This window comes from Carassius carassius, chromosome 30 (genome assembly GCF_963082965.1).
Source record: "Carassius carassius chromosome 30, fCarCar2.1, whole genome shotgun sequence".
NCBI classification, from domain to species: Eukaryota; Metazoa; Chordata; class Actinopteri; order Cypriniformes; family Cyprinidae; genus Carassius; species Carassius carassius.
In genome coordinates, this window is record NC_081784.1 from 7,939,023 (window position 1) to 7,956,217 (window position 17,195).

At 39.3% G+C, this 17,195-nt stretch overlaps 1 protein-coding gene across 2 annotated transcripts in view; it reads left to right on the forward strand.

Annotated features, from left to right (window-relative positions):
* LOC132110523 (uncharacterized protein KIAA1522-like) overlaps positions 1 to 15,828 on the forward strand; it is a 35,483-nt gene extending 19,655 nt beyond the window's left edge. For both annotated transcript variants that reach the window (XM_059517210.1, XM_059517211.1), the window contains exons 3-7: positions 10,894 to 11,031; positions 11,159 to 11,202; positions 11,424 to 11,565; positions 11,710 to 11,820; positions 11,946 to 15,828. In XM_059517210.1, coding sequence (XP_059373193.1) covers positions 10,894 to 11,031; positions 11,159 to 11,202; positions 11,424 to 11,565; positions 11,710 to 11,820; positions 11,946 to 15,148 — 3,638 coding nt within the window. In that variant the 3' untranslated portion in view covers positions 15,149 to 15,828. The remainder of the gene's footprint in view (positions 1 to 10,893; positions 11,032 to 11,158; positions 11,203 to 11,423; positions 11,566 to 11,709; positions 11,821 to 11,945) is intronic.
* Positions 15,829 to 17,195: the final 1,367 nt, after the last annotated feature.

A 17,195-nucleotide genomic window follows, 5' to 3' on the forward strand; every position in this document is an offset into this window, starting at 1 on the left:
GTTTAAATATTATATATTAAATTTGACTAAATCAACCAGACTTACAGTAAAAGTAATTTTAATGTTCAGATCAGGTAGAAATAGCTCCTTAAGTTAACAACTGCATAATCTTTACATTTTAGTGCCTAAAGAAAGAAACTACACATCGTATTTTAGTGGTTCTTAGGATATTTTAAGCTTTGAAAACATTTGGGCACCAAAAACCAGCCCATGTTACAGCAACATTTAGCCTTTTATTTAGGGCTTGTTCATGCCCTTAATACGAGCGATTGGAATAGTAATGCTTACTTTAGGAAGCGCCACTAATAAGAGGGTCACAGCTACTGAGAACACACACATACAGTAATATTGTGTTTTGTATCCTGTATCCCAGACCTTGCAATGTCAAAACTTCCTGTGGGAAGTTGCCAGTTCAGTCTGAACAAAGAGCTGTTACCTTAAACCCGTTTCCCATGAAATGTTCCATTGACACACATATACACACACACACACACACACACACACACACACACAGCTATTTCCAATGTTTTTGACATCTCCCGTTGGAAGTTACGCGCTTGCCAAGGGTTACCCACAATCCTGACCTTTCTATTCAACTCATCATGAGAAGTGCCAGTCATTCCTCAACACCTTTTTGAACACTGTCCCTGTGAACATTTGAGACCTGAAGACAGACCGAGATGTTATGTGTCCATTTGTTTATTGTTACGTGTGGGCATGTTTGTGCAGAATTCCATACCTTCCTGAAGATTCTGATACAACAAACGGGTGTAAAGTTGGGAAACTGGTTCTCTGCTTAGCATCATTCTGCTTTTTCAGTTCTTGTAAACAAAACCCAGCTCTACGCCAGAACTAGACTGATTAAGAGTGACTTTTAACATTGCTCTTTCTTCCAAAAATGTTTTTAAGTCATAGTTTTTTAGAATATGTCTAACATCCATATTTAGTTTGGTATGCGCGTGTAGCCTCTTCAAAGCTGTTTCAGCTTGCCTTTTCCTTTGCACCTGGTCTGAATTTAAACTGATCTAAACAAAAAAAAATGTTTTTTTTGTTTTTTTTTTATAATAATTGCATCATAGACTGGCAGTTTCCAATCCTCAGTTGTGTGTGCTTTCATTGTATAAGCACATGTTAGAACCTGATTTAAGGCAAAAGTGAATTTTCAGAAAGACATTTCCGAATTAGAATAATTATTTGCATGGTGCAAGTGACCCACAGCAGTTATGACCACTGGGAATTAAACTATAGTTTGCACCAAGCAATCAAAACCAAGTTTGATTTATCAAATAAAAATAAATATAAATAAAAAGTTACACAAAATGAAAGTATCTAATACATGGGCACACAGAGCTCAACCAGTAGACTTTAATGCATGGCTGCGGCTTTGTGTTTTCGATGATACCAACTGAAGGAGGGACTTTTATCAAAATATTTAATTTTGTTAGCCAGAAATATAGTTCGAGTGACGAATTGAACTCAAACGTAGTCAATCAATCACGCTCAGCTGATTTTAAACTCCTTCCAGTAATTGAATAAGATGTATATTTTCATCCTTACTCACACTTGCCTTAGTCTGTTGCACAGATGTGAACTTAGTCAGCATCAGTTCTGTCATACAGAAACGTGCTAAAACAGCTTGAGTTCTGTCACGTGTCAAATCAGCTTTCAGTTTCATTGAACAGAACATGCGCTAAATCAGACTTTGGTTCTGTCGCACAGAACACGTTGTCAGCTTTCGTTCTGTCGCACAGAAACGCACTGGTCTGTTACACAGACAAACGTTAAGTCAGTTCTGATGGATAGATGCATTAAGTCAGCTTTCAGTCACTAGTCTGTCACAGACACTTTTTATATCATCTCTCAGTCTGTCGCACAGGCACTTGTTTCTAGTTTGGCACCAGACACTTGCTCGACAGCTTCAAAATGTAAATGTTCCCACAGATACTCTCTTATAGGGGTGGTTCATTGCGATTTGACTTTTTTTCAACATTAGTGTGTAATGTTGCTGTTTGAGCATAAACCGTATCGGCAAAGTTACGAAGCTGAAAGTTTAATGCAAACAGAGATATCGTCTTTTAAAATGCAGGCAGTTTAATGCCTATAAAAATGGCTGGTAGGGACTACAACAATTTACTTCCCGGGTTCGTGACATCACAAACCCAGTTAAACACTGCTCTTGGGGAAAAGGCAGCAAAGGTGGTGAGGCCATGCTGCGCTGCTTTAGAGAAGAGGAAGAGAAAGCTAGGGGTGCACGTAAAAATCTATTCATATATGAATCACGATTCTGCTTTCTAATGATTCTAATGGATTCACAAGTTTCAAAATTAATGTTCTAAAGCAGCGGTTCTTAATACTGTGCCTCACATCCCCCTGCTCTTTCTCTCTATCTCTTTCCCTCTCTCTCTTATTCAGATAAGCTCCAGCAATGAGCTGTTACAATTATACACTTATTTTCACATAGCAATGAGAAGCATTAAACATGGACGCCTGTGCAGTTGCCGTACTGTATTAAAGCTTTAAACAGGATAAAACCATATATTAAAAGCTAACATAAGCAGTAGCATTTGCAAATAACAGCATATCTACAAGTTTGAAACAACAACAAACAAAAAAAACAAAGGCTTACCATAAATGGAACTCCAATGTAGTTCAGGCAGACCATGGCTCAGCTGCTTGTAATTCCTCCCATTACAGTTAAATAAGATATTTAAATTCCGTAATCCCACTTGTCTTAGTCTGTTGCACAAACATGTGCTTACCCTTCTCCATCCCCAACTCCTTATACAGGCATGAGCATCTGAGCATGAGCGTCTTCTCCATGGAAATCATCAGCTTATCGTTGCTTAATCTTGTCCAGTCTAATTTACAGACCTGTAACACTTCTGCATGGGATTTTACATCTGTTGCTTACAAAATATTCTGGTAATTGCATAGGCTTTGGGGGGTTTCAAGCCTTCAAGGTTTGCTTGTGGACGGCTCCGAATCTGAACTCTTCAGAGCAAAGCCTGCCACCAAAATGATGTTCAGGAACTCTACAATAATCTTAATCAAACAGAACGGTCCTGAATGCATTATATTATTGATTGATTTATGCAGTGATTGTAACTCTTCTGGGTGCGTTTAACTGATGAAATATTACTGCAAATATTACATTACTGTTGTGATAAAGGTGTGGTAGGCCTTTCCTTACCATTTGCTGAAAATCATCCAAAATCGAAATGCAGGTTGTGTGCATGTGTGTGCATAAGTAAATTTGAATGAATACAAACAATTGAAGCAATTTATAGTCTTTAACGTTTGAGTTTTGTGTACATTTTTGAATAATCTGATGTAAATGAATGTTTGATTTCAACTCCTGAAACCCATTTTTTAATTTACAGCATTTTTCAAAGAAAATACTCAGTGTGGTAAATTAGCAATCACTTTTTCTGCATTAGATTAATACAGTTATTAAATAATTATTTAAGCCTTTATCACTGTTTAAAGGGATACTCCACCGTGTTTTCATATTAAACTATGTTTTTCCCTTAACTAAGACGAGTTGATACATACCTCTCTCGTCTCAGTGCGTGCACTCAATCGCTTTGGCGCGCGGTGTCACTTTGAAAGCACTTAGCAGTAATATCTTCACTCGTGAAAAATCCTCTCACCGGCCCCCGCTCCCTCTAGTGAAGATATTACTGCGCCAAGACAAAGTGCTTACAAGCACTTGCCATGGTATTTCGCCACACAATATAGTTATCCATTTTACATGCTTAGAAAAGTGCAACGTTTTGTTTTGTGTTACCGTCCTAGGTCGAGTTACACTACGCGAGTAACTGTATTTAAATAGGGAAAACGTGGAGGTGTTTGGTAGCTTCTCTGCTTGGCCCATATTGAATGAATGGGCTCAGCTAAGTGCTTTCAAAGTGTCACCGCGCGCCAAAGCGATTGAGTGCACGCACTGAGACGAGAGAGGTATGTATCAACTCGTCTTAGTTAAGGGAAAAACATAGTTTAATATGAAAACACGGTGGAGTATCCCTTTAAGACAATGAACAAGATATTGATGCCAATATAGATACCTATTTTTTATATACAATTGCTGAAGATTTCTTCCAACATAATTATTTTCATGCTAAACATTAATGTTAACATAATAAAATATAAAAAATATAAATATTAATATAGTAATTTAAGACAATTAATATATATATATATATATATATAATATATATTAGTGTATATAATGTTATATATAATATGAAAAAATAAATTGCAATAATTTATAATTAAATTAAAATTTATAAATACATTATATAATAATTAACCAATAAATTGGTACATTTTCTTATCATAAAATCATATCATAGAATATTTAACACTTTTGTTTGCATAATTATTCTTATAAATTGTCATAAAAGCTCAAAAAGTACTTGCGTACCCTATGAAAGCTCAATGTATATACATTGATGTGAGAAAGCTGGTGACTTTATACATTGAAAACAAAAGCAGTCTTTTTGTATGACATGAAAACAGCTACAATGTGATGCCCCCTACTGCCCAAATTCAACACAGTCAAGTCAGGGCAGGACAGTCCCGAGCTCCTGGCAGGACACACATTGCCTGTGGGATCTGGCTGCTAGTAATTCTCTTGCTTCTCCGTCTCTTCACCTATGATTCGACTTTAATGATTAAATGTTTATAACCTTTATTCAATCTACTCTGAAGGACAGCAGCATCAGGCGCCAGGATAAAGTCTCTCTTTGCGATAAAGTCAGGTTTTTTGCTTTGTTTTTTCAAAACCTGAGATAAGCTGATGTTTTTCTGTTGTTTTATTTTTAAGGGTTTTTGCTTTTTAAAAGAAAGCCACAACCACCATAAAACATTAGGTTTAGTTTGATGATAAATGTACAGCTGCTCAGGGAGTCTGTGTGTTTTATCCTGTTTGAGACTCATTGCAGCTGTTCTGACATCTGCCCTCGGCAGGTCCAGGCATGCCCAATCTTTCTCATTCTGTGTTGCTTTTCTTTGGCTTCCTCAGAAGGTTATCAGAGTTTTTAGAAGGTCTCTGAACTACTGAGAATACATGCAAAGATGATCAGGTCATGGTCCAGATTATACAACCTTTAGCAATCAGCATAGTTTTGTGCACACATACATATTTGCACACCCACAAGGAGTAGTAACTATAAGATTACAGCTTTTAAAAAGATTTTTTTCACTAATGTTGTTTTATAAAACAAATCGTTCTAATTTCTGAATTGATAAGCCATATTAAAACATTTAAAATGTTGATGCACTGACCTGCAAATATGGGCAGTCATGTAAATGTTTTGGGTGTCTATTTTTTTTTTTAATGTTGTGGATTTAAAATTATTATAAAAAAATAAAATAAATAAAATATAATAAAAGCAGGAGGACATTAAGCATTTGCATCATGCTTGAGGACGCCATCTCTCTTGGCTTTTGGTATGTTCCTCAGGGCTGAAAAGATGACCTCTGTGGTTGTTCAACTATTTTAATTGTATAAAACCATTTTATCTTCATTTTAAACTTCATTTTATCTAGGGGTGCAGCAGATATGATTTCACATAGAGCAGCTGTTACTACACAGAGCCATTGTTAACTGAGAAGATGCGCAAATCCACTTCATTTTCAGCGTTTATTTGCGCATTTCTCAGTTAACAACGGCTCTGTGTAATAACAGCTGCTCTATGTGAAATCACGCACCTGATGGAATTTACCGCTGATTAGAGAACTGGGTTTAATGACGAGATGCGCATAACGATCGACGGTTCGTGATCGGCACAGCCCTAATTTTATCTGTGGTTTGGCTGTCTAGAAATGAACATATATCACTAGTGAGACAAACAAAGTACTCAGAAATATCAACGGTCAGATAAAAGTTATAACCTCTTTCTAACACTCTTTCATTTTTGTTTTGTTCATTCTTCATTTATTTGGTTCTTTAACTTTGTAGTTGTGAATTAATTATTTCCCATCTGAAAAAAGTTGTAAATATCATTGTAGCTCTTACTGGTTGTCTTCTCTTGCTGTGATTAATGAAGTTGGATTAGGTAGGCCAGTCACATGGGATAAATGAGTGGGCAGGGCTTTCTGTGGTGTATGGCATGTCTTGCCTGGTTTGGAGGTGCATTGAGATTGAGATGGGCTGAGGTTGGATTTTAGCATTCCTGCTGCAATCCTCGCTGACCAGAGATCAACTACAGTCGTGGCCAAAAGTTTTGAGAATTACATAAATATTGGAAATTGGAAAAGTTGCTGCTTAAGTTTTTATAATAGCAATTTGCATATACTCAAGAATGTTATGAAGAGTGATCAGATGAATTGTATAGTCCTTCTTTGCCATGAAAATTAACTTAATCCCCAAAAAACCTTTCCACTGCATTTCATTGCTAATAATAATAATAATAATAACAATACATTTTATTTGTAATGCGCTTTTCTTAGACCCAAAGCGCTACAGTAATAAAGTAATAAATAAAGTAAAACAAAACACCAAAAGCAATACAACAATTCATTATAGAAAGACAGTCTTGAATAAATGTGACTTAATCAACTTTTTAAAATCATCCAACGTTGGTGCATTTCTGACGTGCAGAGGAAGTACATTCCATAGCTTAGGGGCTTTATATGAAAAGGCTCTTTCCCCCATGGTCTTTAGCTTGCATGATGGCTGGTTAAGTGAAAGAGAGTTAGTAGAGCGAAGAGAGCGTGATGGAATATAAGGGCTGATGAGTTCACAAAGATACTCAGGTGCAGTCCCATGAAGTGCCTTGTATGTTAAAGTAAGAATTTTAAAATCAATTCTCGCATTTACGGGAAGCCAGTGTAATTGTGAAAGAACCGGTGTAATGTGTTCACGAGGAGAAGTACAAGTGAACACACGAGCGGCAGAATTTTGTATATACTGAAGCTTGCTCAACGATTTAGCTGGAAGGCCAGAGAACAAGGCATTACAATAATCTAACCTAGTTGTTATGAAGGCATGTATAAGCCTTTCTGTGTCTGCAAAAGAGAGAAAAGGTCTAAGTCGAGCTATGTTTCTCAGGTGGAAAAATGCAGTTTTAGAGATGTGTTTTATGTGTGCTTCAAATGATAATTGTGAATCAAAAATGACACCAAGATTTCGCACCTGTGAAGTGGGGATTACCGTGCAGGAATCAACAATCAAACTGATCTGCTCGGCCTTACGTGTGGCTGCCACTGTACCAATCCGCATCAGTTCAGTTTTGGGGCCATTCAGCTTCAGGAAGTTGTTATGCATCCAGTTACTGATCTCTGCTAAACAACCACGTAAAGCTATTAATGAGCAATGGACATCAGGACTAGTGGTGATGTAAATCTGCGTATCATCCGCATAGCAGTGATACCCAAGACCATGTTTCCTAATGATCTGCCCAAGTGGAAGCATATAAATATTAAATAATATTGGACCCAGTACTGAACCCTGAGGAACTCCCTGTCGAACAGGCACGGTATCTGATTTATAGTTACCCAAGCCAACAAACTGGGCACGTTTAGTTTAATAAGACCGAAACCAATTGAGGACAGCTCCAGAAAGACCCAACCAATTTTCCAGCCTGTCAAGCAGAAGAGAGTGACATATAGTGTCAAAAGCAGCACTGAGGTCTAACAAGACCAAAATACTGTATGCACCTGAATCCGCTGTGATAAGAAGATCATTTATGACCCTAATTAAAGCGGTTTCAGTACTATGCCCTCTTCTGAACCCAGATTGAAAAGGTTCAAAGAGACTGTTAAGAGCTAGGTGATTATTTAACTGAACAGCCACAACACGCTCAAGAACTTTAGCCAAGAATGGGAGGTTAGAAATCGGCCTGTAATTGGATAAATCAGATACATCACAACCATTCTTCTTAGGGACTGGTGTAATGGCAGCTACTTTTAGTTCTGGAGGAACAATTCCAGAGGTCAATGACAAGTTCACAATTGAAGTCATAAAAGGGCAGATTGATGCAAGGCAGTTCATGATGACCGAGCAGGGAACCGGATCTAAAATACTGGTTGTAGAGTTCATGGACTTCACTGTACTTATAATAAAATCATCTCCGACCATTTCAAAGTTTGAAAAGGTAGTAGTTGGGAAGTTTGAAGGCTGGATATTAACTAGCTCATTAACTAGCTGGATATTAATTGCTGTCATTAAAGGACTTGCTGAGATCATTTCAGTAATCGTCTTGTTAACTCAGGTGAGAATGTTGACGAGCACAAGGCTGGAGATCATTATGTCAGGCTGATTGGGTTAGAATGGCAGACTTGACATGTTAAAAGGAGGGTGATGCTTGAAATCATTGTTCTTCCAAAGTTAACCATGGTGACCGGCAAAGAAACGCGTGCAGCCATCATTGCGTTGCATAAAAATGGCTTCACAGGCAAGGATATTGTGGCTACTAAGATTGCACCTAAATCAACAATTTATAGGATCATCAAGAACTTCAAGGAAAGAGGTTCAATTCTTGTAAAGAAGGCTTCAGGGCGTCCAAGAAAGTCCAGCAAGCACCAGGATCGTCTCCTAAAGAGGATTCAGCTGCGGGATCGGAGTGCCACCAGTGCAGAGCTTGCTCAGGAATGGCAGCAGGCAGGTGTGAGCGCATCTGCACGTACAGTGAGGCCAAGACTTTTGGAAGATGGCCTGGTGTCAAGAAGGGCAGCAAAGAAGCCACTTCTCTCCAAAAAAAACATCAGGGACAGATTGATCTTCTGCAGAAAGTATAGTGAATGGACTGCTGAGGACTGGGGCAAAGTCATATTCTCAGATGAAGCCCCTTTCCCTTATCTGGAAAAAGGCTTGTCCGGAGAAGAAAAGGTGAGCGCTACCATCAGTCCTGTGTCATGCCAACAGTAAAGCATCCTGACACCATTCATGTGTGAGGTTACTTCTCATCCAAGGGAGTGGGCTCACTCACAATTCTGCCCAAAAACACAGCCATGAATAAAGAATGGTACCAAAACACCCTCCAACAGCAACTTCTTCCAACAATCCTACAACAGTTTGGTGAAGAACAATGCATTTTCCAGCACGATGGAGCACCGTGCCATAAGGCAAAAGTGATAACTAAGTGGCTCGGGGACCAGAATGTTGAAATTATGGGTCCATGGCCTGGAAACTCCCCAGATCTTAATCCCATTGAGAACTTGTGGTCAATCCTCAAGAGGCGGGTGGACAAACAAAAACCCACTAATTCTGACAAACTCCAAGAAGTGATTATGAAAGAATGGGTTGCTATCAGTCAGGATTTGGCCCAGAAGTTGATTGAGAGCATGCCCAGTCGAATTGCAGAGGTCCTGAAAAAGAAGGGCCAACACTGCAAATACTGACTCTTTGCATAAATGTCATGTAATTGATGATAAAAGCCTTTGAAACGTATGAAGTGCTTGTAATTATATTTCAGTACATCACAGAAACAACTGAAACAAAGATCTAAAAGCAGTTTAGCAGCAAACTTTTTGAAAACTAATATTTATGTAATTCTCAAAACTTTTGGCCACGACTGTAGTGTATGAGAGTTAAAAATTTATATAAATACTGTTCAGTTTCTTGCACAGACTGATCGTTTCGTGTCTTTACACATCAACGTATTGTCACGAGCTGCAGGGTTTAATTTGGTTTTGTTGTGTATGTTTTTTTTGACTCGCCATTATTCCCTTTCACTTCCATTATATGACTAACAGACTGCAATGGTTTGAGTTAAAAAAAATATTTCTTTCTGTTGAACATGTTGGATGCCCTTGGGAAAGCAGATAAACATCAAATTTTCATTTTTGTGTGAACTAACCCTTTAAGCACACCTGTGACCTAACAGTTCCTTTGTTCTCCTACTCCATCTAGTGGTGCTTTGATAAAAGCACTGTAATTGTGTCTTAAACGTGGTCCAAAACGACAGAGGTACTTTATTCCAAGCTTTAAGCATTTTATTTTCATATTCACATGATTCATCTTTATATTCATATTCAGTGAAGAGTCTGTTTACTACAACCTAGAACCTTAAGAAAAACAGTACATAATCTATAACTACCTTTTTTTCTGCAGTTACACTGTTGATATAGCTTTTGTAAGCTTTACTAAAGCTTTCTAAATAATGTTAATAAGTTAGTGAAGCTTTTCACTCTAAAATTAGTCTTTACTAAAGAGTGTGCCATCAAATGGAGGATGTAATCACTTTAAACTCTTGTGGTAATGCAGAAATTATGTTCTAGCTAAATCAAAATGACTGTTCTCTTCTGTCCATCTTTAAAACAAAAGAAAGTCTTTGTCAGATTTTGTTATATGTCACATTTTGGTTAAATTGACTAAGAAACTTTTTACAGTAGCTGTCTTATGCATATGTTCTTCATTAATTTCTCATTTTCAATTTGCGTTATCAATCATGTAAAGTTGTGTGTACATTTAAAGGCTGAATGATGAGTTTGTGAAAAGTATTGTTTTTAACATTTTTCTGTTTTTATTCTGCAAAGGTTGTTATCAGTATTTTGCCTGGTAAATAATTGTGTGGTTATGGTAGTACAGTAAATCACAAACATAGCATTTCTATCAGGAGATGCAATGGATAGAAAATGCTTCAGAAGACCCAAATGACTGGAAAATAATAAGTGAGTCAGCTGGTTGAATCAGGACACATGGTTAATTTGAGCATGGTCTTTTATACATTTAGCATGGTAATTGATTTTGCATTAGCTATAGTTGTTACTGAAACTGAGCTTCCTTAGATCAGATAAGTTGCTATATTATTTGCTTGTGTGTGTGTGTGTGTGTGTGTGTGTACTTTTAAAACATCCAAACCCTGTACATTGAAACATCCCATACTGGATTTGCCATCTGAAAATATATTAAATATTAAATGCAGTTATTTGTATTTATCTCTACAGGCCATAAAGAGGAAGCTGTGGGTGCTACTTCTGTTCAGGGGTTCCAAGAAAATGTGTTTGTGGAGGGTAATCAGCCTAAATATGTGTTGGACCTTCACACAGAGGCACAGCAGGGCCTTAAAATGCAGCAGCAAGAGGGTGAGAAAAGTCAAACTCCAAATCTGTTTAAATTGCACACTTTCTTTTGCTCTGATCCAAGCACATGCATTTCTTCAACATACAGCAGTTTATTTTATTTGGCTAAGAGTGATGTTTTATTTTACAGATGATAGGAATGGGATTGATTACCCTGATGACCAAAGTATGATTGTAAGTGTTATTGATTGTAATATGATTGTAGTGTTACTCCATGCATCAATCAATCTTCAGTTCCTGTTATGAGTGATTATTTATGTTCCCACCAAAACAGTGACATCCAGGTTTTTAAACTGTGCACATAAGCAGCTCCATAACTGCAATATCACTGACTACTTTTAAATGGCAGACAAATTATTATAAATTTGAAAGGTTAACCATGCTGTTTGCTTTAGTCAACAGTAACAGCTCAGACTGAATACAGCATGGCCTTCAGTGAACTGCGAGGCTTTGAGTCTGAGAGCACAGCTGCTGATTCGGTTTCCATGCGCTCATCCATTTCTTCACGATCAACACGCTCAGGACTCAAACGTCAAGGTGACAGTTTATACATAAATTGTATCATATAATGTTTTTCATGAAACATCTTGACCTAGTAAAGTTACATCCATAAAGTGATGTAATCATTCATGTCACATAAGCATTGTCAGAGCAACATTGTTTTCTGTTTCCTTTCTCCAGCCTCAACGTTCAGACCTTTGAAGCCAGATAAGACTGCAGAGAAGACAAAGTCTCGTAGGAGACATGTGAGAACTGTTGTAGGAATTCCTCGACACATCCAGAGAGAACTGGGTATGTTTTACCGCAGTCTTCTATAGTGCAGAGAACATCTGGAGTTTTTTAATGGAAAACACTCAAATGTAAAAAATATATACATGTTTAGGTATATTTTATTTTTGCATATTTTATATCTGAAGGTTTGGACAGGGCAGCATGGATCACCACCAGTCCTCTTGATGGAGACATGATCATACCCACCATAATTTCCACTGTGGATGGTGTGTCTTTCAGCTCTGAACAAGAAAGTGTACAAGACCATCTACAAGTTGTGCAGAACCTGTACACTGTTAAGGAAAACAATGCAGAGCTCCTCACACTGACAAAACCTAAAAATGACATCTTCCAAGGGCTCATGAACCATTCTGTAGATCCAGAAAAGTCAGGAGCAGGCATTCTAGGTGTTCCTTGGACAGAGAACCAAACTGGTGCGGTGATGTCCATCTCACCTCAGGCCACATACATGTCTAAAATCATTCCAAATGCTGTTCTTCCACCATCTGTGGATGTTGTGGAAATCAGTCGGAGCCAAAGTCGCAGCAGTGTCCGAACCGTCAGCAAGAGCAGTCTGGTGTCAGCCAGCCCAGCATCCACACGTGCTTCCTCCAGAGTCTCTTCACATCGTTCCACAGCCTGCTCACACTACTCTGGGTGGAGCCACTCGGGATCGTCAGAAACACTAGTATCAGATTCTTCTACCATCTCCAGCAGTAGCACTCCCCGTGTGGCCAGCAGAGGGAGTCAGGTTGAAAACACTGATAGACCAGCCAAGCTGAAAAATGATGGTTCCCATGTTAAAACTACTCATGTGAATGGGGGCTCTACAGAGGAGGAGGATAGCAGAAAAACAGGATCTGCTGCTGCTTTCACACGTAACCTATCAGTGATTAAAAGGGGAAACAAACCTCCAGCTCCTCCCAGCAGGTCATACTCTTTACACAATGGGAAACAGGCCTGGAAGGCATCTAAGAGTAATACCTATTTTGCTGATGTCAGCACTCCAGATGAGTCCCCATACCCAGGTGTAATTTCTGTATCTAAAACGAAGGCCACCATTCACAAGTTGAGCCCTAAAATAGGCATACCTTCCTCCAGTGGACCCACAACTATCACATCAGAGGAGAGCCAGCCAGTCAGCAGAAACAAGAAAACAATGTTACCTGAAATAAAGATATACAGCAATAACCTTCAAGTGTCTTCCATTGATGCACCCTATTCATACACAAATGGCACCAGTAAGCTTGCTGAACTTAAGAACACCCTTCTGTCAAAAAGTCTAATTAATAGTAACAGTTCCTCCCCAGCTGTAATGGCTCTCCGATCTCTGTTTGAGATTCCCTCCCACCCCAAAGTACTGGCTCCGCCAGCTCCTCCTCCTGAGACCTGGGCTCACAACCAACGAACTTTTGAACTGCTGTGTGGACCCGGACCTGTTAACTATGCACGCTGGGCCAAAAAGAGAGGTCTTAAAATAGCAGATGAACCAGAAGTAGCCTTGGCAAACGCTGACCGAGTAAATGCAACATCTCTATTGCAGGCAGTAGAGATAAAAGGCAAAATTGAATCCATAGCACCATTTGCTTGTGTTGCCCCATCTCCATCACCTCCCCCAGAACATTGCCCACCAATACCATACAACAGCCAAGCCATACCTCCTCCACCCCCTCCAGACTTTGTTCCTCCAACTCCTACCCTAGCTGCCAAAGCAATAAAGGACTTAACTAGTTGGATCCCTCCACCTCCTCTGTTTCCTCCTCCGGCGCCTCCAGCAGGTACGGCTTCGGCAACTCCTATCGCTGTGCAAAATGATACCGACTTTCCTCCACCGCCCCCACCATTTTCGCCAGAGTTTTTACTGACAATGCCTCAATTACCTCCAGATATTCCCTTGCCACCGCCGCAGGAAGTTCCACCTCCACCAAGACCACCTTCTGAACCACAGAAAATCCCATCCCCTCCACAAGAATCTTCAACACACAATGTGTTAGTAACATCATCTGAAACTTCTCAACAAATCAACGTTCCTCCACCTCCTCCACTGCTCACTGATGTAAGATCTCAACGAGTCAGTGTTTCTCCACCTCCTCCTCCACTACGTACTGATGTAATATCTCAACAAGTCAGTGTTCCTCCCCCTCCTCCTCCACTACCTAGTAATGTAAAAATGGAGGACAGACTAGAGACAACAGAATCAGAAAAACGGACGAGCACTCCCTCTCCTGCCAAAGAGGAGACCTCTGGTCCTTTGGTCACCCAGTCTCTCCTACAGATGGTTCATCTTAGGTCAGTTAAGTCCAATCAGAGCCTTGCTGTAGAAACTGATAAAACATCACAACCCAAACCTAAATCAAGTGGCAATCAAGAGGCACCTCCAAAGCCAATCAGAAGGTCTTTGATTATAACATCATTGCCCCCTGATGTGGAAGCTCTTTCCAACACAGAGCAAAAAACTGAAGCTTCGTCCCTCAACACAAACGCAACCACTGTATTAAGTACTCAGCAAGGATCATCTGAACGAGAAACTCAATCAAATAAGATTTCTCAACAAACAGAAAAAACAATACTTGAGCCAAATGTTCCATCAGCTACATGTCCACCTACCGAACCAAGTAACAATCCAGCTCCTCCTGAACCAGCAACTAAACAACCCTGTGCTGAAATAGAACTCAAACCCCAAACCCTCATGGAACAAATTCAACATTTAGTGCCTGACCCAGCAACCCTGCTAAGCACAACAGAACCAAACGACCAATCAATCAAAGAGCAAAAGTCTCAACATCAGGCACAAGAACCCAAAAAGACCCCACATAATTCAGAGAAGCAATTAAGCAATGTTGAAATGCACTCAAAGGTAGAAGAGGAGCAGCCAAAGACCCAAACAGCAATGCCTATTGTCTCTTCCACACCTCCCATAGTCTCTTCGCCAGCTAACCCCTCCATGCGTCTCCAGGATGCCATTCGTCTAAAGGCTGCCACTATGTCTTCAAAAGACAACCAAGCCAAGCGTTTTGGTCTGTGCTCCCCTCCCCCAGCCATGGCTAGTGGCACCACTGTACCAAACTCCCCTGCATCTACAGCCAGCTTCGTCTTCTCCAAAAGCCCAAAGAATAGAGAAAAAAAGCCCATAATAGAGACACCATCATCCTTAGAGGTTCAGGGTGACCTGAGGAAAACTCTGGTGGCAGAGTTAGCATCTGTCTCTGATTTAGCCAAGTCTACTGACTCGCACAAGATGGCTAACAAAGTTCCTCCACCTATTGCTAAGAAACCCAACACTAAGGTTGAGAGAGTTGCTCAGAACTCTGCAGAGGCCGAATCTGTAGCCAAGACTGAGCATGTGTAAACAGAAACTGTACAAACTGCCGGACAGGAAGTACAGAGAACTATGAGAAAAGAAGTGAATGAACGTGCACAAATGATTAATAACCCTTGAGTTTTTGCTTTATTTTGCAGATAAACCAGGCTTTAGATCCTAGGCCCAAACTGCTTAAGCAATTTTTAAATATACCAAAAAAGTCTTTATGTACAGATAGGCATATTGCACTTTTTGTACACTGGTTTAGTGTTACTGATTCTCATTCATCATGGGAATGCATGTCACTGGTATTTGGAAATTATAAATATTCTTATTTTATTTATATGTCCTCAGACTTAAACAGAAGCCATGCTACCTTCTAGTTTAGTGAACTCCTCCCTACTGGTAGCACTATAATAACTGTGTGGCAACATAGCAGGAACGCACCAAAAGAGAAGTTTGTAAGTTTATAATGGAATTGAGCAATCAATCTCTATGCTGGATTTTTACAGATATCAATGAATGACTGAATATGGGAGCAGTACGAAAGGAAATTAAGGTAAAGAATGTAAAGAAGGTGAACAAAAAGACAGAGAACAGATGGGAGAATAGACCACTTGTTTTGGGGTGGGGGTTGTGACTATTCTGTTTTCCATTTGCAGAGTGTAGCTAAGCCTATTTTTACTAAAACGCCAACTCCTTAAAGGTAATGTTAATGACATTCCCCACCCCAAGTATCTATATGTAGAAATGTGGAGAAGGAATCGGAGCAAATCTAAATGTAACAGAAGGATAGAGCCAATGAATGAAACCGAAGCTGTGTTCTCAACATTGTGAGGTGGCAGGTAGGGCCAAGAAGGTGGTCAGAAGTCATGAAACTGCCGAAACAAAAGACCTAAGGTCTTCATCTCTGTGTAATCAGTACTTTTGGTTTAACTGTTTTTATTTTAACATAAGTTCCATTAGTTTACACAGGTCATGTACATTATAGTCTACAGACAGGACAAATAAAAGAAAATGAATGTTTTTAATACATTAATTTTTTTTCTCATGCACTATGCTTACTTTTTTATTGTTGTTCCTTTGATTTCAGCAATCTCTGTCTCTGATTATAATCTCTTATAAAGGAGAAATGTCTTTACATATTGTGTCAACTGATTTTCTACAAATATAAAAAACTTTATTCATTGTGTTTCATCATGTGATGAATAATAACAAAGTTATTAATGTAGCTTCATGGTGACTTCTGATACTTTCAGGTTTTATTTTATTTTTTTATTTTTTTTATCCAATGCTGCAACATATAAAAATTATACTTCATTCAAAATAAAGAACACTGACTGCTTTACAATTCATAAGAACTGTTATATCAGGATGGTGGTAGATTAATCTTTAACACCCAGGTCAGTATTGCAAATGTTGTTGTCATAGGCATTACATATTCAGCTAATAGTATGGACTTCAAACAACAGTCAGACCAGTGTAGACTTACCATTTACCTACCATGTTATTTTTTCCCCCCAAGCGGGGAATTGGGGATTAGATATTCATCTATAGGACCTGTTCTTTTTTACGTACTGGAGTAGACGTACTCAGTGAGAATGCTTTTTTCACTGCAGAAGGCTCTGGCTGTGTTTCTGTGAGCATGGTGGGAGACTAGTTGACCGTGGAAAATTATAGTCCACAACATAGTCGTCCAGGTGCTTAGGAAGCTTACTCTGTCTCACTGATTTCCCAGCTGAATGATCTAGACTGGACAGATTATCATCAGGCAATGACATATCTGCAGTAGTCAAATCTGGCTCGAAGGACCATGTTTTGATTTAGGATTTATAGCTGGATTGATTTGCACCAACCACTACAGTATGTGGGGCAGCTGTGGCCTAATGGTTAGAGACTTGGACTTGTAACTGGAAGGTTGCAGGTTCGAATCTTGGTGCTGATGGGAGTTGTAGGTGGGAGGGAGTTAATGAACAGCGCTCTCTTCCACCCTCAATACCCATGGCTGAAGTGCCCTTGAGCAAGGCACTGAAACCCCAGTAGCTTCCCAGGTGCTGGATATATAGCTGCCCACTGCTCCTTGTGTGTGTGTGTG